We start from the raw sequence: 25,662 nt of genomic DNA, 5'->3' as shown, positions 1-25,662 counted from the left end.
ACGAGGCCTTTTGTACTTCTCGAAAAGACAATCATAATTCCCGCCACACATCCAGGCCCCCTGCCAGTCTAATCCTGACATCCAGCTCTCTAGCAGTTTGGACATACCAAGAGATAGCAGCAGTTAAAGAGACAACCGAATATCAGAAATGACTGCCTTTACCATTGCTGTTGTTGTCTTGTGTTATTTAAAATGCGGTTCAGAGGCAAGAGCGGTATAAGCGCGCACACACAAACACACTCACACACACATGCATGCTCCACAACAGAATCCTATGGGGGGATGTGAATTGCAGGCATATAGATTTACAGTATGTAGGAGGCAAGTACTTCTATGGATGTGCTCGGTCTCCCTCATGTATTTTGCACGACGAGCAAGTCGGGTTGGGGCAGAGGGCTGCAGGGTTAAAGCAAACAAACACACACTTGAAGTTCTCGTGCTTGTGCAGAATATCTCATCGCCTTTGATGTTTTGACTTTTGAGAGCAGGCGAGGGGGAGAGAGAGGAGCAGAGAGGGGAGAGGAGAAGGGAGAGAGAGAGTGTGAGAGAGAGAGAGAGAGAGAAAGAGAGGGAGTTTGGAGGAAGAAGCCCTCCTGAGCTGAAGTTATGCCTTAGCTAGCCCAGCGAGGGTGGATGACAGTAGCTTTGGTTTCTGCGTAAAGCTCACAGCACTTTTGCCTTACATAAGAACCCCCACTGTGTTATTTCAATTATTTGGGGAGAAATCTTCGGTATGCACTTTAAAAGTTAATGCTTTCATGTGCTCCAAAGTGTTAGGGACCAGGGCTGTTGGGGGAGTGTGATTACAGATGATGAAGTACTCGCGTCTGACAATGTTTCGATATCAGAATATCGACAGTCATCACATAATGGAGCGAGGTCCTCTGGAGAGGTTTATAGCTGGGACTGAGAGAGTTGATAGAATGAGAGAGAGAGAGGGAGAGGAGAAAGGAGGGTAAGTTGGCGAAAGGGGGGGGGGGGTGGGTGAGATGGAGAAGGGCCGAGGAAGTTTGAGGGAGGGAGGGAGGGAGGGAGGGAGGGAGGGAGGGAGGGAGGGAGGGAGGGAGGGAGGGAGGGAGGGAGGGAGGGAGGGAGGGAGGGAGGGAGGGAGGGAGGGAGGGAGGGAGGGAGGGAGGGAGGGAGGGAGGGAGGGAGGGAGGGAGGGAGGGAGGGAGGGAGGGAGGGAGGGAGGGAGGGGATAAACAGCGCAGAGTGGAACATTCACAGCCAAAAGGTCAGAGGTCAGAACGTGTGTCTTGGTGCTCCCTCCCTCCCACAAGGTTGCTAAAAAAACTGTGGATCTTGGTTCTCCCGGCGGACGGGCTTAGCGGTTACTTGAAGTTGTTCATTCACACATGGCTAGGAGTTGAGAACTTCAGTAATGGAGCCTTGTCCTCGGTTACGGCTACACGTCCAGGCTGTGAAGACAAGTTTCTTCCAGAGAGATGGTTGTGCTTGCCTCCTTTCCCTCAATTGCCTTAAAAGCCTCATAAAGAGGGAGGGGGGGGGGCTTGTTTTTTCTTCACCCCCACCTACCCTAAACCCGTACTCCCCTGAAGGTGCCTCTCGCCCCCCCCCCCTCCCTCCTGCTCACCCCCGCCCCCTCCCCAGCGGGGTTAAAGCGCACCTTCCCACTAAAGGTCGCAAGGGTCACACATCTGCATGTGAAATGTGAACCCTCTGACATTCCAGGGCAGCCCTAAGCCGCACAGGCCTTTTGTTAGCTGGGGCGCCCGTGTCAGGCCTAACAAGCCCAGCACAGGGCTACGAGATGACATGTGGCTCCTCTCTCTCTCTCTCTCTCTCTCTCTCTCTGCGCTCTCTCTCTCTCTCTCTCTCTCTCTCTCTCTCTCTCTCTCTCTCTCTCTCTCTCTCTCTCTCTCTCTCTCTCTCTCTCTCTCTCTCTCTCTCTCTCTCTCTCTCTCTCTCTCTCTCTCTCTCTCTCTCTCTCTCTCTCTCTCTCTCTCTCTCTCTCGCTCTCTCTAACTCAAACTCTCTCCCTCCCCTCCTTTTCCCATCCATCTCTCTCTGACGCTCTCCTATTTTCTTTCTCTCTCTCTCTTTCTCTCTTGCTCTCTCTCTGTCTTGGTGCCAAACGCAGAGAAAACGGGGGTGAAACGAACGTTTCCCTCCTTCCGTCCTCTCCTCTCCAGATGAAATTGTCAGCCGGTCGTAACAGGCTGTAACAAATCTCTGGTTTGCTGTGTTCGTGTTTGCGGGGGCAGAGCGGGGCAGCGTTGAGTTCGGTGGGTCCTCAGTGGAGCTTTTAAACAGGCTGCCTGCTGAGGTGCTGTGGCGGGCCCAGGGCCCTTTCAGCTCCTGAATTAAGTTCTGAGGCACAAAGGGCAGCTATTCATCGTCTGTGACGGACTTCACACTTGCCTTTATGTCCCGACTGGCAGGCAGTGCATGAGAGAGAGAGGGAGAGAGAGAGGGGAATAATCAGGGACTGGACAAGAGAGGACTGGAGACTTTGGAGAGGGGGAGGGGAGCGAAGGAGAGACTATATTAAAGAGGCCAGAGAGAAGGGGAGAGGAGGGTGGGGTTGAGGGACTAGCTCCTGCGATGAACATGGCGGATGGATACGCCGGTAAACTCCCTGTGGCGAGGACTGACCTTTTAGTCTCTCCGGACCTCCCTCGGTGCCCCGCTCCCCCCGACTGGGCTCTCTCGAAGCAACTCGGCAGGGAGGCCACACAAACGCACACTCACTCGCGCGCACATCACACACAGACACAGACAGGCGCACAAACGAGAGTGTGTTGGTGCGGACGCCGTCTAGTAGCACAGAAGGCACGCCTGAGCAGGCAGTCCACTGTTCTTCGTCACACCGCGTTAACGACACCACTGGAAGAAAATGTCCCAAACGAAATGTTATCAAACGAGACAGGTGCTTGTTGGCCACCGTTGGGTATGTGTCAGCCAATCGGTGCCCCTCGTGTACGCCCGTGCTCCAATGAGAACTCTCTTAGCATAACAATCCGAGCGGCTCTGCTCTCGACATTGCCGGGCACGTTCAGTATCGCCAGAGCTCATTAAACGGAAAAGGTTACAGTTGGAACTCGCGCTCGGGTGAAAGAGAGCGAGGGAGAGGGTGGGCCTCGTCTCCCTGGGCGCCGCGTGAAATGTCCCCCGACACTGAAGCGCGAGGGCGTAATCAGATGCGGACTTTGTCGGACTGAGGTCGGCAGGTGCGTGTCGCGTGTCGCGTCCACGCTTCCAGGTGGTCGCCGAGCACCACCACACACTCACACGCACACACACACACACCCCCCCCCGCACACACGGCCACGCACACACTCGCTCACGCGCATGCACCCACTGAAATGCAGTCGAAGCGCCGGAGATGCTAACGTACAGGAGTGTGAGGGGGTCTCCAAGGGCCTGCGCTGTACTGGTCCCCCCAGGGGAGCAGGGTGAGTGATTCGCTTGCCTCCGCCGTCGCATTAGAACCGTCCGTTCACCCTGAACAGATCCATCCCAGCGCTGGTTAAAAACTATTGGGGTGGAGGAGGGGGGTGAGGGGGGTGTGGGGAGATCCCTCCGACAGCCCCCTACCCTCTGCCCCTCATCCCTTCACCCCTCATCCCCCCCCCCCCCCCCACACACACACACACCAACACCACCCCAACCTTTTATGATGCCCGTAAAATGGAAGAGTGCAGCTCTATAGTTGAACTAATAATATTGGAGCTTAGCCCGGGTGATTGATGATCTTTAGTGCCGGGCCGATCGGTCTCATCTTTCTTCAGATTTTTATCACTGACTTGTTTGCAGTCATGTGCAATCACAGGCACCAGGAGAGGTAACAAGTGTTTGATGTATGATACTTGAGCCACTTTTGTCAGGCGTGCATTTCCTTTCTCCTATTCTTCCTTTCTTTCCTTTTTGTTTTTTTTTACTTCTCATGGGCTCATGGCTTTCACTTGAATTGTTAGTGGACTGTTTGTTTATTCTCTCTCTCTCTCTCTCTCTCTCTCTCTCTCTCTCTCTCTCTCTCTCTCTCTCTCTCTCTCTCTCTCTCTCTCTCTCTCTCTCTCTCTCTCTCTCTCTCTCTCTCTCTCTCTCTCTCTCTCTCTCTCTCTCTCTCTCTCTCTCTCTCTCTCTCTCTGCTCTCTCTCTCTCTCTCTCTATTTTTATCCTCAGATGGTGGGAATGTCTACTCCTGGGGGATGGGGCAAGAGGTGAGCCAAGCATGTTTCCACTTTGGCCAAAAGAGGCAAAGCAAAGACAACACAGAACCCCTCCTTATACCACTGAGCCACACACACACACACACACATCCCTCCTCCACCCAAAGGAGGTGGAGGAGGGATTTTTCTTCGGTTGGAGAATAAAAGGCTTGTGTGGAGTTTTCTGTCCCTCCCTTGGAGCACTTAATATCCTTCATGGAGAGCCAAGAACGCACATCTTTTTAAATACTATAAATCACCTTTATGGGGCTTGCTGTTTGTCTATCTCAATGTATCTGCTCCACATGGAAAGAGCAGGATATCCTCTCTCGTGTGTGTGTGTGTGTGTGTGTGTATGTGTGTGGTGCTTATGCTGACCATGTCCTGTCTTTCCTCCCTCCGTTAGATAAGGAAACCCACCTGTTGTCGTGTTCTGGCCTCTCATTCAGCGCTTCCTTTAAAGAGCAGAGCGTTCCGCGGCCCTCAGAGAGAGCCCCTGGAGTTTTACGAGAGATCCATCTCAATCCCCCCTCTTCCCCACTCTTTCTCTCTCTCTCTCTCTCTCTCTCTCTCTCTCTCTCTCTCTCTCTCTCTCTCTCTCTGTCTTCCCCTTCACTGGATCTCAAAGGTGGTTGAAACCCCAGTGAAAGAAAAAGAGAAAACATATCCCTTTTACAATGTGACAGAGAAGAGCAGGCTTTGCCAGAACACTGATAAGACACGCGCGGGTCAAGGAGAGAGAGAGAGGAACCAGCATTGGGTATCACATGTTAAGTCTTCCGACGTGACCTCCGCCTCCACTTCATATTCTCGGCTCCTCAGACGGCTAACGAGAGTGATTGGGTTCACCTGACGTCCTCTCTCTCTCTCTCTCTCTCTCTCTCTCTCTCTCTCTCTCTCTCTCTCTCTCTCTCTTTCTGTATCTCTCTCTCTTTCTCTCTCGCTCATCTCTCTCACTGTCCCCCTCCCAACTCCTCTCTACATTCTCTCTCTCTCTCTCTCTCTCTCTCTCTCTCTCTCTCTCTCTCTCTCTCTCTCTCTCTCTCTCTCACTCTTGTCTCTTTCTCTTACTCTCTCTTTCTTTCTCTCTCCTTCCCCTGTCTCTGTTTCTCCCCCCACCTCCCCCTACCCCTCTCTCTCTCTCTCTCTCTCTCTATCTCGGAGCAGCTCCCATGATTGATTGTTTCTCAGTGCAGTCTGACAGGAAGTTGCCGAGCGCCGCCCCCCGGGACCCCGGGAGCGCCCGCGCCACCCGATTAAGACTCCCCCCCCCCACCACCCCCGGTAATCAGCCACGCGGTGCCACACCAACACCGGCCCCATCAACGCACAGAAAATACGAAAAGGTTCCAGCCTGAATGATAACACTGTGTTTGGGCAGCTGGAAGATGCCTGCGGAAGTCCCATTCTCAGGTCCAGGTCTTCTCCCGCGGGTTACCAAACACTCAGTATCAGTTGCAACAGGGAAAGCAGAAAAGCAAAAAGGTCTTAAACCTAATCAAATCCCCACTGCCATTCCAAGGCAAACCAGACGGGCTGTAAACCTATTACAGCTGGTAATAGCATTACAGATAGAAATCGTATTGTTTTTTGTTTCGATTCTCAAAGAAAGAGGGACGGCCGGGGGTCGTATCACATGATTGAGGTGAGAAGGAATTTGAATGATGTCAGAGCACTGGTGGCTCCTGTTAGATTTAATATGGGATTAGTCCAACAGTGGATATGCTGATGAATAAAGCACAGAGGAATGTCAACAGGACGGCCTATTCTGTCTTCAACACAGGTCACTGCCATGACGCCAGCGTTGACTTCCTATCCAGTTAGCCCTCCACGACAGTCCACAACGTTGTCTGGTCTGGTGATCAACCCGTAGCAATAGCCAGAGGAAAGCATCAATATTAACTTGGAATCCTCATGTAATGGAATCAGTCCATCAGACTTTTCTCCCCTGTTACTGCATGACACAAGCTTTTAATAGCCTTGGAGAGAGAATCATATCTGTGGTCAGTCAGGGGCCAGAAGGGCCTTTGCGGGGTCACATGTGGCCAGTCATCTCATACCGTCTGACTGACTGGAGACCTTGGCACAAGCCCTTAACACAGCCCTAATCTGCTTACATCTGAAATGACTGGAAATGCTTGGAGAGTGGGGGCCAAACACACACACAAACACACACACACACACACACACACAGTCTCTGCTATCTCTCATGGTCATCAACATAGCCTTTGGATAGTGAGTCTTTCACTGACCCTGACACATGCGCGGACTCACACACGCGCAAACACCCTTATATACCCTGAAACAACCCTTTAGAAAGGAAAAAGAGAATGGGCTTTAGCTTGCCATGCACATAAACACATACACAAACATGGTATGCCTTGCCTTGGTAGTCACGTGTGTGCAGAATCCCAGAAGCCCAGAGAGGGCAAGCTGTCTGTTTATGTATTTGTATGGTATGTTCCCTAAATCAATAGAGCCGTTTGGCCTGTCGATTGCAATCCCGTGGCTAATGAGCGGGGGGACTGAGCGGGCGGGATCAGTAATGCCAGGCTGCTGGATACCCTGGGCCGAGCTCCAACACTCATGAAGCCTCATCGAACCCTGGGCTCCGGCCAAATCACCCAGAATATTTCCAGGTCCCGGGCGATGGAGAAAAATGAGCCGTATTGATACGGAGGTTCAACAGGTGTCTCCTTACAGTGAATGTGTGTGTGTGTGTGGAGATGGGGTGTGAGGGGGCGCTTTCATGCGCCTCACATCCCATCCTGCTGAGGTCGTCCAATCAGAGCCAGGAAGTTGACAGCTGCAGACACAGTCAGATGCTCCTTCTAATGTCCTCCTTGTTTATTAATTAACTGCAGGACATATATGCTGAGAGGCACCTATTGATTCATCAGCAACATTAATTGATTCCGCGCTTCACTAATCATATTGTTGCTGGGAGGTCATTAGTATGTTCTTTGTCTCCTGCTTCGAATGAGACCGTACAGTGAGGTTCAATGCTGGTCTAAGCTGTTTTGGGGCTGAGGCATCGAGGTTGCTATTCGCCGTCAATCTTAAACCACTGTTTGTGCTTCCGTCAGTATTCCCACGTACATTTTCGTCTCTCTCTCGTCCCCCCTCCACCCCCGGCACCTTGTGTCTCGTTCCGCTTGGCTACGCCCAACCGGTGTGTGTCGAGGTTTCAGTGCATGGGGTCTGTCTGAGGTGCAGCGCTGAAGTCATTCCCACCCCCTACTGAGACTCCGGAACAGATGGTTCCAGATGCATCTGGCACAGTGTAGTGCAACACCTGACAGCTTTCTCTTTCTCTCGCTCTCACCCTCTCACTTGCTTTTTTAGGCAAACGCGCGCACTCACACACACACACACACACACACACACACAACCGGGGCGAACACATGCCGACACACGTGTGCATATCCACACACAGACACACACACACACACATCACCCACATGACACACACACACACACACATTTGCACAGTTTGAGCTCCAGTTGACTGCGTCGACACACGCCCACCCCCGTTATACATCCGTTGCTGACGCACCCTCTCACGCGCTCCCCAACACATGCCAGGCCGTGCCCGTTTGTACAGGAGCCCACGCTATGGAGCCTGGGTTCATCTCTGCTGGGGGTCCCCAGGAACAGAGGGTGGAGTAGCAGACAGCAGGCTGGGGCAGAGGAGTCAAACTGAGCCTTCTGTTTGCTCAAACACTGTCGGCGTTCGACGCGGAGCGAGGGAGAGGAAGGGATTCTCATCTGTCAGACGGATCCAGGATGGACGGGGCGGCGCGTCGACGCCCCGTGACCCCCTAATGATGACGCGAGCCCTAAGCCTCGTCCGTGACTGTTGCAGGGAATGAAAACGTTGTCTTTTCGTCTGGTCGAAGAAATTTAAATGTCTCCCCTCTTGACGATCACTTCAGAAGAAGCCAGGCATGTTGCCAGCTTTTTCTGTCATGCTGTATATTGTGGTTTGGAGAACGGCAGACAAGTTTAAAATTGAGTTTTAAGAGGCGCGCTTATGTGTCTTCCTGAGGGGAAGGGAGGAGGTAATGAATGGGTCCTCTCTGACTAATTCGTCGGCCATGTTTTTTCTAAGCTGCTCTGAGGGGAGGGACCGTGTTCTGCGTGACAGAAAGGCTCCTCAGCCAATAGCAGGCCAAGCTTTCAAACGGGCTGTGTGAAATCTCAGTGAGAAGACGAGACTTCTTCGTCCCTCCAGTCCAATCAATGGTGACGTACTGTGCGAGTGCGCGTTTGTTACGTTCATTAACTGCGTGCGTGTCGTTCCAGGGTCAACTAGGACATGGGGAGGACAGGACCCATGCCTCCAGCCCTCTCCTGGTGAACCCCTCCGCTTTGAAGAATGTCACACGGATAGATACTGGGGACAGCTACAGTGCAGCCCTCGCAGGTAAGCACCACCCTGAACGCAACCCTGACCGCGATTCTGTCAGCGAGGAAGGGCCACTCGCATCTCGTACACGCTCAAACAAGCTCATACCTGACCCCGTCTTTGTGGACAGGGTGTAGATTGAGCACAGCCACTCTCCTTCTCTTCCAGTGTCTGTAGGCTTGTCAACAGCATATGAAACCGTCCATCCCAAAGCTACAACAATATGTCCTTGTCCAAATTTGCAGTAAGTGTGGTCGATGTTTTCCAGATCCTGAATTCCACGAGTTTAACAGAAACCTCAGACACCGTGAACGACATCCAAAACATAAAACACCCCCCCCCCCCCCCACAAAAAAAGGCCCTCGGTGTTTGTAGCGGATCGTTTTCCCCCTCCGGCCTTGGGAAGTTGTTAAATCAAATGTGTGTCTCATCTGGGTTGTGTTTGGAGTCGGCGGAGAGTGTCCAGACAGGCTCTGTCTTGGTTCTGGTATTGCGGCTCGTCACTCCGGCGCACTGCGCTCCTGCTGGATCCACAGACGGGGGGGGGGGGGGGGGGGGGGGGCTCGGAGCAGGACCGTACCTCCGCAAACGTACCACCTCGACACCACCAGTCATCATGGGCTCATTTCAGACCTGGATACACTTCCTGCTCCACTGCTGTTTTCCCATGGCCGCGCGGCGGGATGCGGGGGGAGGACGGTGGGATTTGTTCCGTCGTTTTGCAGCTGAAAGGCCACCGGTTCATTAAACGAACCCGCAGTCAACATATTGAGTTTGAATTTGCGGCGCGTTTTGCCGAGTTGTTTCTCCGTCGGCTCCGGTTATGTCTTTAGGTGATCTATAAAATGTTATTATTTAAAACAAGGCTTTTATGGATTACTTACGAGGCATGCTTAGCACATGATTGATCTGACCTTTTTGCAGAAGACCGTTCTCTGAGAAAACATCAGGCTTAACCTTCTTTTGCCAGATTTGCCTGAGTGTGTGTGTGTGTGTGTGTGTCAGTATGTGTGTGCACCTTTTCTTTCTTTAAATAAGGCAAGAAAGAGTTTGCATTCCCCCGGCTTGCACACAGACAAACTTGACTCCCTTGCCTGTGTCCTTAGCTTTTCCTGGCAAGGTTGTTAGTATTATCTCACATGGAATGAACGGATGAAATCATCCATTACGGATTGATCAATCATGGTGAGAGGGTGTCTAAGTGTGTATAGGTGTGTGTGTGTGTGTCTCTCTCTCTCTCTCTCTGAGGGGCTAGGCGTAGATTGATGCCGGATGGAGATTGATGGAAGCCCATCGTGAGGTGGATACTCAGTTATCTCCTTGTAATTAAAATCAACCTCATAAAGATTATTGACTCCCCTCCACCACACAAACCAGCGAGGCTCCTTCTCTTGGCAGGGTTTGTAAAGCACTTCTTGAAAAATGAAAAATTGAATATTAAGCAGCACATATTTCCCATTTATGCGGAACATTTAGATGTGGTTAAGTTATCGTAATGTGCAATAAAACCTGGATGTGAAATTTGTAATCCACTTTGGAAAATTGCTTACTATATTGCTTTAACATCCCCTGAAAGAGCTTTGGAAATGTGTGTGCCAGGTTTATTGTGCGCCATAATTTAAATGTCCCCCAATGCAGGCAGTAAATATAAATTTATTAGTGGCAGGTTTAAATAGGCAGGCCACAGTAGTGTGTGTTTGTGTGCATATACGACTGTGTTTGTGCGTATGGATCTTTGTACATCTTTACATACATGTGTAAACACACAAACACGTGTGTATTTGCGTGTGTGTGTTCAAATACGGAGTATAACATCTTTCAGTTGGCTCTACTGAAAAGGATAGCGAGTGGGATGTCTCTGTTCCGAATGAGCTTCTCTGACAGACGGTAATTGACAGCTCCCCTCAAACTGGTTCTAATTAGCCTCCGTGTGTCTTTTGTAGTTGAAAGGAAATCAGCGATGAACTACGGTTCAGCAGCAAGCTAAACTGGGAGATGTAGAGAGGAACGGTTTCCTGTCTGCCAGCATCTCTGGCACTTAGCTGTGTTATTCTTTCAGGACGGCAGTTAGCCTGTTGTCCAAACACAGCCCCACGTAAACGGTAACCCGAGAAACCGGACCTGGGACCTGGTCTCTGTGTGGGCAGCTTAGCGGTGTGGAAAGGACAGAGTTGTATTGATTTTACACACAAGACACACACAAAAATATTAAGTGCCTATTAAGTCTGTCTAAAAAAGAATTGCTATTGCTCTTCATTGAATTCATTGAAACCAACCATCTCTATATGCAGTTGATGTGGGATCTTGTGTGACCCAGCAGATGGAGAGCTGTTCGTCTGGGGTCGAGTCCCCTCCGCGTCCCAGGACAGGGCTGTGGCCTCTCAGAGGGTCTGGACCCCCCAGCCCCTCTCCCTGGGGGGGCGGGAGGTGTGTGAGGTGGCCTGTGGTACCCAGCACATGATGGCTCTCACAACGGCAGCTCCAGGTTGGTCCCCCTCCTCACACCAACACACACTCGCCACCCATATATCCCTCCCTCCCTCCGTCTGTCTGTCTCTGTTTCTCCTTATCTCTCTGTATTTTTACCCCCCTCTCTTTTGTCTCAATCTTTTCCCTCTCTTTCCTGCTCTCTCTTGTTCTGTTTTGTCACCACCACCCCCCCCCCCACCCCCCCCTCCCCCCACCCCCTAGCTTTCCTCCACTCACTGCGTTAGTTATTCTCTCCAGAGTGTGGCATCATTAATGCACAGTCGGACCCGGCAGTTTGATGTGGGCTAATTATACTGTGTGTTTTGCATGCTGGATGACTTCTGCTTAGTCAGTGATGAGCCTGGTCGGTGGTAATTGTTTTTCTTTTTAAGTGATGAGTTTATAAAGGCCTCTCTCGCTCATGCCCCCCCCCTCCCCTACTTCCATCTCTCCCTCTCTCTGTCTCTGTGCGTGTAAGAGAGACAGTGGGCCTTACAGAATGACAGACTGTTTGTGTTCCCTCCTAACGATATTAGGCCTCCACAGTACCCTGCCTCGTGCCCCACTCCCGAAATCTCGTCGCCCGTATTTCTGCTCGTAGCCCCGCGAGCAAAACACCCAGTCAGTCATCCGGTGGTATAGATGTAAGTGTTGGTTAGCCGTCGGCTAATCATCCTGATTAGAGGTGTCCCCCTCGCTCACCTGGGGGCTTCCAATCCCATTAGCCCCGGCCGTCCTCAGACTAGCGCGCAACGCCGCCGTGTATGTTTGATCACCGGCGCTTAGCGCCCACAGTTGTCCTCTTATGCCGGCATTAGAGAAGGCAGAGGAGGTGGGGGGGGGGGGTTTAAACCTGAGCTCCTTAACTCTCTAGGGGGGGTCGAGGGGTGGGGGGGGGGGTGGGGGGGGGGAGGAGTTCAGCAACCCCACCTCTCCCCGGCCCAAACTATCTGCTTGGAGTGGGGGGGTGGGGCGGTGCAGTTGGGTGAAAGGCGGAACGATGCACCTTATTTTTAAGCTGATGGGGACTGGGGGGGGGGGGAGAGAGGGAGGAGATCAAGATAAGAAGATGCAAGAGGGGAATACTTTTACCAGAGAGAGAGAGAGAGAGAGAGAGAGAGAGAGAGAGAGAGAGAGAGTATACGCTCACCCAACTAGCTTCGCCCTCGCCAACTCGCTGGTTTGAAACTCCACAGCTGGTTTGAAAGCTTTCAAACGATGTCAGTTTCTCAGAGGTGTAAAGGTGTGGGCTTAAAAAAAGAAACCTCTCTGCTCTCTCCGTCTTCTCATCCTCCTCCTCCCTCCCTCTCTCCCTCTCTCCCTCTCTCCCTCTCTCCCTCTCTCCCTGCATGCTGTCTTCCGGATTTTTCCGGTCTTAATCTCAGGGTGAGTGCTGCTCGGTTAGGTTAGATGTCGAAGCACTCGGTCTTTGTGGGCCTTCCTCTTCCTCCTCCTCCTCCTCCTCATCCCCTCTACCACCAACACCACTGCACACACACACACACACACACACACACACCACACTCACCCGCACACGCAAACACTCCTTCCCCACCCCCCACCCCCCACCCCCCAGAGCCCCGACCTGAAGGAAGAGCCATGTGTTTCCAAATGGGAGTGGATGGAAAATCGAAGTAGTGCTTCTCTGTTTATCAAGCAGCAGCTCTGTCACCCTGCTCCCACAACCGTCTGGAACACCTGGCAAATTGGAGACAGCATCAACTCCCCCCCCCCCCTCACACATACACACACCCTTTCACACAAACACACACCTCCACCCAGGTCCGTTGTTCATTTTTATTAGTGGTGTCAGGTAAGGTTGGGAAGGAGGGGGGGAGGTGGGCTTGCTTAACATACACACACACACACACACACACATGCACTCATTCTCACCCTGGCTGCACCTTGGCTAAAGAGAGCTCCAGCGTGGAGTCCTCGTCCCCTGGCCCCTTCCCCCTAATCCAGCTGGATTACAAAACACCCAGGAGCCCCTGTGGACTGCTGTCTTCAGATAACCCTGCACATGCGCCCGCTCTCTACCACACTGGACCGTGAGACGGATAGAATCAAGCTCGAATAAGCTTCTCTTTTGCGCTGTGTGGCTTTCGACCGTAGGTTGTGCTCGACGGCTTCGAAATCTGCCGTGCGTGAATATGTAGGTGGTTGTGTGTCAGTGTGGGTGTTTAAGTGGTGTGTGTGTGTATGTAAGTAGTATGTGTGTGTGTGTCTGACTGCCTGCAGTGTGTCAACCCTCTGCCCTCCTCCTGCGAACCCGACGAAGCGCGATGGTCCTTGGTGATTATGTGCGGTTTAGCGCGGGCCCCCGCCGCCTGTTGTTGGGCGCGGAGGAGACCTTGCGTTCAATACCTTGGCCGTCCCTGCCCCCACCCTCCAGATCTGATCTCATGGGACGAGAACGGGGAGCTGATGTGGGGGGTTGGAGTCCCCTGCCTCAGACACTCTAGGGCTGCACACACAGCCACACACACACACACACACACACAACCCCCCCCCCCCCCCCCCTCACCATTGTGCCTGAGCGCTTACAATGACGCCATTTCAAAGGTGTATCGATTCTCCGTGTGCAGGGTCAATCATGGGATCAATGGGGTGTGCAGAGGGTGAGTGGATGTGTGTGTGTGTGTGTGTGTGTGGGAGGAAGGGGTGAAGGGGCCAGGTGTTCACCCCGGGTGCCCACTCAGGGATGAAGGGGCTGAGTTCAGTCACCTCCACTTTGAAGGAGGCAGAGGGCCTATTCAGTCAGACCCCCCCCCCAGCCTCAGCTCAGCCTGGAGAGAAACACCCTGGCTGTCTCCGCTGTTTCACGTCTCGTGTTCGCACGGCAGGGGGAATGTGGAGGACAAAATACGGGTTTACTATTAAAATGATGATTTATTGTTAGCGTCTAATGATGCTAGCAGCGAATGCACATGGCGTTAGGATGCGTGCGCTACGCTAGCTCAAGAGTTGACCTGACCCACTTCCTTTGGCATTGGCAGACGAACACGGCAACAGACAGCCCAACGCAAGACGCGGAGAAGAAATGGATTTGTTTATTATCCTTACGTGCCCTCACACACACAAACACACAGAAGAGACCAGGGGCCTTAAGAGGTCGCTCCTTGTGACAAGGTGTGGAGCTCATCCAGAATTCCGCTAAGAGACGTCAATTGTACCCCGCGCATATTTCGACTGTCGTATTTGTGAACAGATCCTTTGTAAATAGCTTCTCTTCTTGCCAATCAGACGGCGTCTCTCTCCGCGCAGCGGCATTAAAAATTGATCCCGAGCAGCGGCGGGGGTGAAATGCTAACATCGCTGCCAAATGACTGATTAAAAAGAAAAACCTTTAATCTTTGCTTATAAAGTGTCTGTGTGCCCTGGCGCGCATTCCCCGCTGCTCACCCCAGCATCCTTCCAGATCCTTCTGGTGGCGGAGAAGGGGAGGGGGGGGTCGAGGTGGAGAGGGTGTTGGGGGCAGGGGGAGGGTCACAGAGGGAGATATGAGGTCAGGCTGTACCCCCAGACTTGCCGAGCCCCGGGTGAGACACGGGGCCAGCAGTGGCTGGCCTCAGGCCACCTTCCTGGGTCGTCTCTGCCTCGCCCGCCGGCGTGGTTGGAACCCACGGCTGACCTGACGTCAGCTGCTGCCTCTCGCTCTGCACCCGACATCCCGCGCACACGAACAGAAGGTCCTGCCCCCAACCCCCCCTCCGCGTGGTGGTGTTTAAACGGCAACCGACGACAACAAATAAGACACGACTCACCCTTTTTCGTCAGCGTGCAATGGAAAGGCCCGGGCCACGTGCTCCAGACTTGAGGGGAGAGAAACAGGAAAAGAGAGATTGGTGTTGAGAGAAGGAAAGGGGGGAGAGAGAGAGAGGAAGGCCTGGCCATTCGGGGGGAAGGGAGGAGATGGGTTGGGAATGCCGGGCTGAAGTGTTGAGGAGTGTGTGTGCTGGTGTTGCAGAGAGCCGGGAGGGGAATGGGGAATGTGAACTCGGAGAAACTGGAGCGCGCTTCAAAGACCTCTGCTCCTCTCCCCCGCTGATGATGAGCAGGGCGAAAGAAAACAGCGAGCAAGTAAGTTATACTCTGGTCCGCCCTCTCCAACCCGAGCTTGCTTCTCCGAGTCGCATGCTCACTTATTCACTCCTCTCTCTCTCTCTCTCTCTCTCTCTCTCTCTCTCTCTCTCTCACACTTCACATCCTTAACACACGCCTGACCCGATAATACATGGATGCATTTGTCTTCTTACATGCAACCTTTTCATCCCTTGAACTTGTCTGTCAAACACATACCCACCTCATGTAGACTGCGAAACAGAACGCAAGTCAGGCTTCTTTTACTGCTCGCGCACACACATGCAGCACACACACACACACACATTTGTGTACACGCCAGGCACTTACACACCGCACCGCACACACATACGCCTCTCCGTCTTCGTGTCACTCCGGTGTTTACTGTCATTTAGGCTCAGGCTCTTTGTATAATCCTCTCACCTGAGTGCTCTCTCCTCTGACATGTCACTGGATTTACTTTACCTTCTTTTCTCTCTTCCTCTCTCTCTATCTCTCTCTCTCTCTGTATCTCTCTGTATCTCTCTCTCTCTCTTTCTCTCCCTGTCTCTCTCTCTCTCTCTCTCTGTCTCTCTCTGTATCTCTCTCTCTCTCTCTCTCTCTGTATCTCTCTCTCTCTGTCTCTCTCTGTATCTGTCTCTCTGTCTCTCTCTCTGTATCTCTCTCTCTCTCTGTCACACACAAACACACTCGTGCACACACTCTTATTTACTTTTCCAACATGTGTACTGACCTTTTCTCGTTTTGACTACAAACGTGCTTCAAGACAGTCTCCGCATTCTAATACACACATCTTCAGCCAATTGATTTTAAGGCTGTGATTTTAATCATGTCAAAGATGATGAGGGCAGGGCGGGGGGGGGGGGTGAATAAACAAATAAAAGGGCAGAGTGAATGCAAACCTACTCGAAAGCAGAAATGGGCCAATGGGTGCATGGCTGCTCTACTTTCTGGAAGGAAAGTTTCATTAAGCAATCTGTTCAATAAGGCCGACAGTGTGTCTGTGTGTGTGCAGGGTGCACGTCTGTTCACCAGTCTCTCTGTGCGTGTGTGTGCGCGCACGCGCGTTTGGTAGAGCTCTCCTGAATTATTTACACTGAAAATCCCACTTAATTGGTATCAAGTTTTTAAACGGGGTCAAATGTTGCCGCGCGACTTCATGCGGTTTCCCCTTCCGACGCTCCTCAACAGCCTTGCCCTCCGACACAGCCAATAGTGCTGCTGTATTGATCCTGCCTGAACTCCCCGACCAGGGCAGGCAAGGAACAGCAGCAAGCCTGTCAGACAAGCCCTTGTGTTTGTCTGGACGGTCAGGTTCATTACCTTATTACACAGAGTACATGCTTGGGGAGATTTTTGTTGAGTCACTCGCAACTGCATTCCCACACACACACACACACATACACACATACACAGCCTGAGGCAGTGCACAGAGCTGGTATTAGATTTAAGCCCCTTAATAAAGCCAATTAGAATTATACCATAAGTGCTCATGAAGGTAACCTTATTGTGTCAGGGCAAGTCCCCCACCTCTGCATGCATGCGTACACCCGTGCACACACACACACACACACACACATGTACATCCTCTTGCACCAAATTCAGCTAGGCAGTGAGAGAGAGGGAGAAAAGCAGAGCTATGGAGTTGTGTACGCAGAGCGCGACTTCAGTGTCAAGTGTACAGAGAGAGCTCTATTTAAAGAAATACATCTGGATTTCTCTCTCCCTCGTTTCACCCTGGTGTGACCTAATCCTGTGCTCCGTCCATCTTTCTGCATATTCAAAATGACGACATGGCAAGTTTCAATTCATCTAACCCTCTCGCCTGCCCTCCCCCAGGAGAGTGTTGGCAGCCAAGCCCAGCTACCTATGAGCCTCGCTGGGGTTCCTCCCCAAACCTGGCCCCCGGCTGGCCCTCGGTGCTCTGGGGCCCCGGACCGAGCTCCTGCAGGCCTGGGGAAACCAGCCTCCCCAGGGGAGAGAGAGAGGGAGGGAGGGGATGGAGAAGGGAGGGAGAGTGGAGGAAATGAAGAAGGGAAGGAAGGAGAGCGAGGAGAGAATGAGGCCGAGGGACAGGATGGGGGGGTGGGAGGGAGAGAGGGAGAGCTGGAGGTAGACCGGGGGAGGGAGAGGAAGAAGGGAAAGGGAGGAGGACAGAGGGAGGGAGGAGGACGGGAGACAGCGAGGGAGATGGGCCGTTACACGATCCAGCGGTTGCCGCGGCGAGGGCCCCGACTGCGTCGGACGGGACAGGAAATGGCCACTCATCAATCAGACCGGGAGAGAGGGGCGAGGGGGAGGCTGGAGGGGCCGTGGGATCTGGGGAGGGGAGGAGGGAAAGGAGGAGAGGGGGGCCGGTCTTCATCTGTCTGCGGCCGTTTCAGACAGACCCACCACCGCCTCGGCCCCCCAGCACCGGGTCCCTACCCCAGATCCACCCTGGACACCTGCTGGTCCACACCAGGCCTGGACAGAGAGATGGACAGGTAAGCGCTGTGGTCCTGACTACACAAACAACATTTCAACTGTGATAAAAAAGATACAACAATTGACGGTTCAATCTGTGTTGACTGATAATAGTTTGTCTAGGTGCTTGACGTTAACGCTCTTTGGCTTGAATCTATTGTATTCATTAGTGGAGTTCTAACGATTGGAGGTCCAGACCTCGACAGAGCCTCCACAGTCACCCCAGCAGTGAGACCCAGTCCACCAGACCCCGCAGCAACAGCCACAACCTCAGCCTCAACCCCAGCCTCAGCCTTGACCCCAGCCTCGGCCTCAACCCCAGTCCCAGGCCACAACCACGGGCTCTGCAACGGCTCAACATGCACAGGACCCTCTCCTGTCATCCTCCCCAGTTTCAGACCCAGACAGAGACTCGGGCCAATGTCTTTCCCATGGCCCGGCCCCCCTCCTCCTCTGCTCTGTCCTCACTCCAGCAGCTTCACAGGCGGGCTGTGTACTCCTCCGGCACAGCCTGGAAGGAGGTGTCCTTGTCAGCCGATCCCCTCCTGTCCTCAAGACTCCCAGCCCCGACCCCCAACGAGGACCCCCCCTCTCAACCACAAACACTGACCCCTGACCCCCGGAGAAGATTCTAGACTCTCCGGAATGGATGCGGCGGCCATGTGTGGAATCCTCCGGAGGGAGTTTGCATCTCAACGCCGACCCTTCAACAGTCCAGGGTGTCGGCGGAACCCTGGGGACCCAAGATGTTGTTGTTGTCCTCGAAAAAGAAGCCCGAGTCGGCCACCGTCCCTGTGTTTTGAAATGGCAGTTAGGCTGCCCTCGCAGATATGGACCCCTTGTAAGACATTTCACGGCGAAGTGTTTGCAGAGCTCTCTGTCTCGATCAGTCCCATGTGTCCGCGACTGTGCTCGTCTGAGTGTGAGGAATTGATTTGATGCAGAGATAATGCAAAACGACCTGGCTTCTCAGAGAAAACAGACATGGACCCGTGCCCCCCCAAAGAAAACCCGGGCTTTGGGGATCTTGAGGGTTTGGCTGAGTCCTCCCTCCCTCCCTCCCTCCCTCACACCCGCTGTTACAACACTGTAGACAAGCATTTGTGGAGCAGTACAACTGCAATCCTTTTTGTCAGAGGTCCCCCCACGACAGGCATGTTCTGGAAACTACTGATGACCCCAATCCTCTACGGATGTTTGTTTAGTGTGTCAGTGTGCCCCACAATCCCAGTTTTCTCCAGCTCCGGGGTCAATTGATTCGAGGTGAGGCCTGTCAATTTCACAACATAGATTGTGTTCTCACTCCCCGTCCCCCAGTCCAACCCCCCCCAGCCCCCCCAGCCCTGATACACCCCCACCCACCCACCATTTCTTCCTCTCTCATCGATAGCCCTATCAGCGCCCATCTATCGATCCCTCCCCCCCCAGCCCCAGCACCCTGCCAATGCGTCTGCGCGGCTTTAATTTCTGACAGATTTACAATAAAAGGTGAAGTTATTATTTAACTCTTCCGGCCACGGCGTTGCCTTGGTGATTTAGCACCCAGACGGAGGATGAGTTATGGGTGGCGTGTGGAATCTGCCAGCGCTGGTGCTAGTAGGGCCCTGTTCATAACTCACTGGCAGAATGTCTAGTTAGTCAATCACTTGATCTGTAATCACAAATGCTGCCAGAAATTACATGAGTGATGAGCTGTAATAAAAGTGCTTACTTTTTCCCTGCTCTGTCTCTTAAGTGTTATTGGCAGACCTCTTTTTCCCAGGAGGCCGTGGCTGTGAAACAAAATCCCGATATAAACTGCCTCATTGGGTCTGCCTCCCCGTGTGCGTGCGTGCGTGGATGTGGATTTGTGTGTGTGTGTGTGTGTCCGTCTGTGCGCGCGCATGCGTGCGTGTCTCAGAATGTCTTTTCGCAGCCCTGCGAGTGTAATACAAAGCTCTGTGGACAATTTCGTACCTTGCCGGATTGCCGCGGCTCGTGACAAATGATCCGCACTTCAGTGAGGAACAACACGTTCCCCTCTCCATCATTTATAACCTCCGCACTGTGGAGGTGAAGGAAGAGCGTCTTCAGATCCACCTGCCGCACCAAACACAGATGCCTTTCTGTGAGTACAGTATCTAGCTGGGGAGAAGGTGAAGGTGAAGTGTTACCCTCGTGTTCTGTCTCCATGTGTGTTTACAGACGAGCTGCTTCCGATCAACAGCACTCTCGCCGACTTATTTTTGTGCTTATTTATTTATTTGCACAACTTAGATTTGTAAGTCGCTCGATATTGCAATGTCGCTCCCGCTAACGTGCGTTTTTAGTCGTACACTTTCAGTTACCAATTGATTGTGTTGTGCCACTATCACAGAGTCCACAGTACGGTTTGTATTTCGGGGGTCAGATGGCTGAGCGGTTAGGGAGTCGGGCTATTAATCAGAAGGTTGCCGGTTCGATTTCCAACCGTGCTAAATGACGTTGTGTCCTTGGGCAAGGCACTTCACCCTACTTGCCTCGGGGGGACTGTCCCTGTACTTACTGTAAATCGCTCTGGATGACAGCGTCTGCTAAATGACTACATCTAAATGTATTTCAATGTGTCGGCAGTAGACACGACACAGCTTGGCTTACCTGGGCTCGTGGATGTAGTATACTGGACAGAAATCTTTAATCTCTCTGTCAGTCAGTAAGTTCAGAGGTCCTGATATACAATGAGGTGATTTGACCCCTAGTACAGGAAATCAAACAGAAGATAAATATACAAATCTGTGTGGCTCACCGCCCAGGAGTCTGGGGCAGGAGGTCAGGCATGACAGGTTTATTGATACGGACCTCTGCAATAATTATACTGCGTCCAACTGGCATTATCGATCCCGCCTATTGATGGAATCATATTTTACTGTAAAGCTCTGTTGAACTGATAAATTACAACGTGCATCTCCCAACGCCTAACACAAGTAGGCCGTTTAGGTGTTTCAACTGTTTCAGGAGCCTTTAGTAACTTCTACTTCGGTATCTTTCTCTCTCGCTCTCACACACACACACACACACACACACACACACAGGCCTATTCAGGTGGGAGTGTATGGCAGGGTAGCACTACACTTAAAAACCGCTAAAGATGTGCTGATATATCCTTATCTGGAGCCCGTCTGTGCCACAGACCCGTCACACAGAGATGACAAGCGGTGGGGATTTCCCACCCAGCCTCCCGGACGTGCCGGGCTGTATATATGACAATGTTTATGAAGCCCCGGGCCCATCTTATCGTGATTTGTGATGTCAGCACAGGCTGGATCTGCATGGCGGTAATGGAGGCTGACGCTGCTCAAATGCCCCGTGGTGAAACGAGGGAGAGGATGAATGTGACAGACGGAGAGCGGGGACAGCCACTGGAGCCTCTGGAGCTGGTGAGTCCGTGCGAAGGAGAGACGGGCGGGGGGGGGGTGGTGGGGGGGGGGGGGGGGATGGGACATTGATTTCAACATCGGCAACGGCACCGAGCATTATTTTATCATGAGCGCCGTGCTGTTTGAGCCATACATCCATTGTAAATATTCCACTATTTCATCTGCCACAGTCCATTAGTTTAGTTGAACAGAGAGATACACACACCCCCCCCACACACACACACACACAGACACACACAGACAGACTGAGAGGTGACTCCAGAGAGAACGTCAGATGTGTCCATGTGGTTCCTGTTTTTTGGATGGTTACTGTGGTTACAGTGGGATCTTCAGATGATGGGATGACATCTGCTGAACTATCTCTGAGTTGTGCTAATAATGAATCTCAATAGAGGTCGGAGAAAAGGGCATCGCTTATTAATACACAGTGTCTACAGTGTGGCGAATTATCACCCTTTGATCACGCCATGGAAAAAACATATCACGGGCATTAAAGAGAAAAGCTCAATTTATTCCTATTGGAGGAAAAGAAAATAGACCTTTACGGCCCAGGTTAAAATGTGCTTCGCTAGACCGCGTTTCCGTTTTGGCGCTCGGTTCAAAAGGGTTTTATTTTTTCTTCTTTCTTTCTGGCTGAGTTTTCAGTCGCAAGGGGGCTGTTCCAAAAGGCCATGGTGGCAGTCTGGTTTTCCCATTCAACACAGAGGGATGTGGGGAGTATTCTCATGTCCAAGAGGCCTACGAAATCCTTGAAGCCTGGGTGTCGAGTTTGTAACTGCCCCAGGCATAGCTGCCCCCAGAGCAGCCTGACAGGAAGAGGGATAGCCCAAATTGGCCACGGCTCAAATGAATACTGTGAGAGTGGGAGGCCGAAGGAAAGAGCTTGATTTTAATCAGTCGTGAATTGTTTTACAAGCTCAGAGTACTCTATATCCTAATCTCTGTGTACGTGTCTAGGTATTTGATGAAAGCAACACAGGATCTGGTTCCCTTTCTTTCAGAAACACTGGCCAAGTAAAACCACTGACTCCTTACTTTGGCAGAGTTCTGAGATTCGGACAACTGTTGTTAGGGAAAAAGGTACAGTGTCAGGTGAAGTCCTACATCAACTCAGCGATAAACCTTAACACCTAACAGGCATATTCATGTCATTTCCAATTAGGGATGCAAATAATAATGCTTGGACATTGTGCAAAAAAATAAAGCTATATAAGCTTTACAGCCAGCCATAGGAACTAAGCAATACAGCTGGCAGTAGATACATTCATATCCCAATTCTTGCTTGTGACAATGCTAATGCCGAGCCAGAAAAACTTCAACAATAGGAGCAGTGTCTCTCTCCTGGCGAGCACGCGAAGGCAGAGAGAGACAAAAGGCTGGTTCTAATCGGTACAGGAAGCACGCCGCGGCGATTCACTGTGACACTGTGATTGATATGAGTAAGTAGTGTATTTACAGAGGCTGACGGGACAAGAGAAAGGGAGTGTTTTCGTCCAATCCCCACGCTTATCTCTGGCCATAAATCACTGCCAATGGGATGCATAAATGCACCCGAGTGTCGTCGTATGGCTTCGGCTCAGGCAATTCCACTTTGACCTTTACATTTGGCATTGGTCACTCCAGCTAAATGCATGGCCTGACCTCCACCGACCTTGGACATTCATATTTAATAGCCGCAAGGGCTGAGGGTTCTTCAGACAAAAACACACACACACACTCGTACACGCACACACTGAGAGACACGCACACGGATATACTGGAAGTCAAATGGCGGCTGGAGTCGCGAGGACGATTGTCATCGCGAGGCGACGGTCACATTCTAAACCTGCGATGGATAAAGGGCCGGGCGGACGTCACATGGCGCTGATTGTTCCTCGTCAGCCCCCGTCCTCCTCCTCCTCCGTCTGACTCCATTACTGCACCCAGGCGACGCTCCACAGCCTCTTACGGCCGCCATGACCTTTGACTCTGGCCTGCGCTTGAAAGGTTCTGCTCTTTGCCCTCCCCCCATTTGACCTGTCTGAAGTATACCTTTATAATTGCAGTGGTCGCTATCAAACGCACATATGCGACGATGGCGGGGCAAGGGCCCAGAGTCTGTCCACTAACCTTTTGCCCTTTCGGTCATCCATTGTGCTCAGCGTGACCACAGGCTACCCCACCCTCCCTCCGCCATGCCATACAGTATTAACCCCCATGTCAGAGTTATTGATTGCTCTCTGAAAATATTTTATTGGCCAGTCATGACCTTTGACTAGGGCAAGCCCGGCTCTGCCCCCCCTCCAGGCTCTCATCGACCCCACATATGATCAGATGGCTAATAGAGGCAGAGATTTACATTGGATGGGTGTACACTCGTCTGCAGGGTTTGATCACTGTTAAAGGGCCAGGATTGCTGACACCAACATTGCTTTTTACACTTTTGTCAAATCGATGTGGGATGTCAGTAAGATTTATTTCAGCCTTTTTTTATTTTTATCGATAGAAACCATTTATAGCATGTCGATAAAGCTAGATAGATGTACTCTATTTAAACTATTTGATATATTTATATGTATTTTATTTGGAAATCATCCAAATAGAACATGGAATGACTATATCCCCTGCCGTCCCTTCTTCTATCAAAGTGAACTGTCAGAGTGGACGTCACCTCCTGACCCAGTAAACACACTCCCATGATACCTACCCCTCTCTTCCATCTCTCCCGCTCCTCCTATCTCCTCTCTCCTCTCCACGTAAGCCTCTTCATCACAGGAAGTGTAGCTTACGCCGAAGCACCCGCAATTAAGATAAGCCCGACCACAGCTGGACAATTACCTGCCAACTAACCTTTTCTGGAGGCACTTAGGACTTTAAGGACCCCTGAGGATAGATGTGCCCTGAGTGGAACAGGCACTTGAACAGGACAGCCTGAGAGACGGAGAGAGAGAGAGAGAGAGAGAGAGAGAGAGAGAGAGAGAGAGAGAGAGAGAGAGAGAGAGAGAGAGAGAGAGAGAGAGAGAGAGAGAGAGAGAGAGAGAGAGAGAGAGAGAGAGAGAGAGAGAGAGAGAGAGAGAGAGAGAGAGAGAGAGAGAGAGAGAGAGAGAGAGAGAGAGAGAGAGAGAGAGAGAGAGAGAGAGAGAGAGAGAGAGAGAGAGAGAGAGAGAGAGAGAGAGAGAGAGAGAGAGAGAGAGAGAGAGAGAGAGAGAGAGAGAGAGAGAGAGAGAGAGAGAGAGAGAGAGAGAGAGAGAGAGAGAGAGAGAGAGAGAGAGAGAGAGAGAGAGACTGGAGGGGTGAGGGGGAGAGGGGGAGGGCCAAGCACACAAACCCCTAGTCAGGTGAGCGAGATGGGGAGAGAGAGAGATGGTATCATGGCGAGATTACCTAATCCTTTGAGAGCGTCCCAGCTGAAGGGTTTGTACGTGTCGGACGCGTAGGAGGAGGATGGGGTCTTTTTGGGGGCGTTTCCCCTGGAGAGGGCTGTTCAGAACGCGGGGATCTACTTGAAGACGAGCCGTCCCTCTGGTCCCAGAGCCACACAGCGGCCGATGGCTTTGTAAACTATGGTAAATTGATTGCAAGGAGCTGAGGAGATTTCCCTGCAGATGTGGCCATTAAAACAGCAGGGGAGGGCCTAACCCACCCTCTGCCCCCCCTCTCATCACCCCCCGCCCATCTCTCTCTCATCACCCGGCAGAATACGATTCTGTGGTGGAGGCTCTGTTGGGTGGTGTTGAATAGGTGGTCCTGCCATAAAGATGCCCTGTCAGAGCCCCACTATCACCCGCTGATGTTTCCTCGGTCTAATGGTAGATGATTGGCAGAGGCGCTGAGGTGCTGGCTGCTCAGTTTACAGCCCACATTGCGAGTTCACAGCATGACACCTCCTCCACATCGCCGAGCAGGTGTGCCCGTGCGCGTCAACATCGCATCACACCTGTACGCGCACTCCGCCGGCGTTGAAACCGCACTCCGCGGCGGACTGACGGTCAGCTGACTGGCGAGCTGGCGAAGCGAGGCCGCCCATAGATCAGGCTGCTTAGCGGGGGGGAAGCGCTTGCCGCAGGTGTGCGGAGGACGGTGGTTAAAGGCCTCCGTTAGCGGGTGAATGGGCCCTCTCTCCCCCCTGCCCTCCCAGAGTGAGCCCGGCCCTCGTTACCCATCCATTGTGAGGCGTGAGAGGGAGCTGTAAGTGTTAGAGACTTATGGCTTTGTTAGACAGAACCTGGATGGCCTCCCCCAGGTTTCTGCTGCCCGGGGCCGAGAGAGGGAGAGAGTCTCAGGGAGAGAGGGAGCCGGAAGGGGGCTGATGGCAAATGGAGAAATCGAGTGGTCCCTCTCTCCCAGAAACATGCTTGTGACGAGTGGAGTGCTGGAGCAGGAGGGGGGGGGGGGGGCGGGGGGCTGGGTGAGTGTTATTTGGTGCTATTTTTACAAGAAACGGGTTGATTTGTCTTAGGCCATTACCGTCTATTACGGCTGGAAGTCTGAGGGAAAAGGTGGGAAGAGGCAGACGTTGGCATTCTGCCTAAAGAGAAATCAATGAAACAAATTAATCCTTCGCAGGCTGCGGTGACACAGTAATCCATCATTCAGGGGGCGCTTTTACACACCGAATCAGGGAGAGCGAGGGCCTGGGGAGGGGGCGGGGGCAGTAAGGGGAGGAAGGAAGGGGGGCTGGGGTGGGGTG

At 52.3% G+C, this 25,662-nt stretch overlaps 1 protein-coding gene across 1 annotated transcript in view; it reads left to right on the top strand.

Moving 5' to 3' along the window:
* The window catches only part of LOC146232819 (uncharacterized), a gene marked incomplete at its 3' end in the record, with an annotated part of 272,531 nt that extends 255,084 nt beyond the window's left edge, over positions 1-17,447 (top strand). Inside the window, exons 9-14 of the mRNA XM_084690016.1 lie at positions 4,147-4,184; positions 8,478-8,598; positions 10,898-11,065; positions 15,020-15,132; positions 16,972-17,051; positions 17,315-17,447. Of these exons, the coding sequence (XP_084546142.1) occupies positions 4,147-4,184; positions 8,478-8,598; positions 10,898-11,065; positions 15,020-15,132; positions 16,972-17,051; positions 17,315-17,447 (653 nt within the window). The remainder of the gene's footprint in view (positions 1-4,146; positions 4,185-8,477; positions 8,599-10,897; positions 11,066-15,019; positions 15,133-16,971; positions 17,052-17,314) is intronic.
* Positions 17,448-25,662: the final 8,215 nt, after the last annotated feature.

The sequence above is a fragment of the Hypomesus nipponensis genome, chromosome 24, assembly GCF_054491055.1.
Source record: "Hypomesus nipponensis isolate SF chromosome 24, ASM5449105v1, whole genome shotgun sequence".
In the NCBI taxonomy this organism is placed as follows: Eukaryota; Metazoa; Chordata; class Actinopteri; order Osmeriformes; family Osmeridae; genus Hypomesus; species Hypomesus nipponensis.
This window is presented reverse-complemented; position numbering and strand designations above follow the sequence as displayed.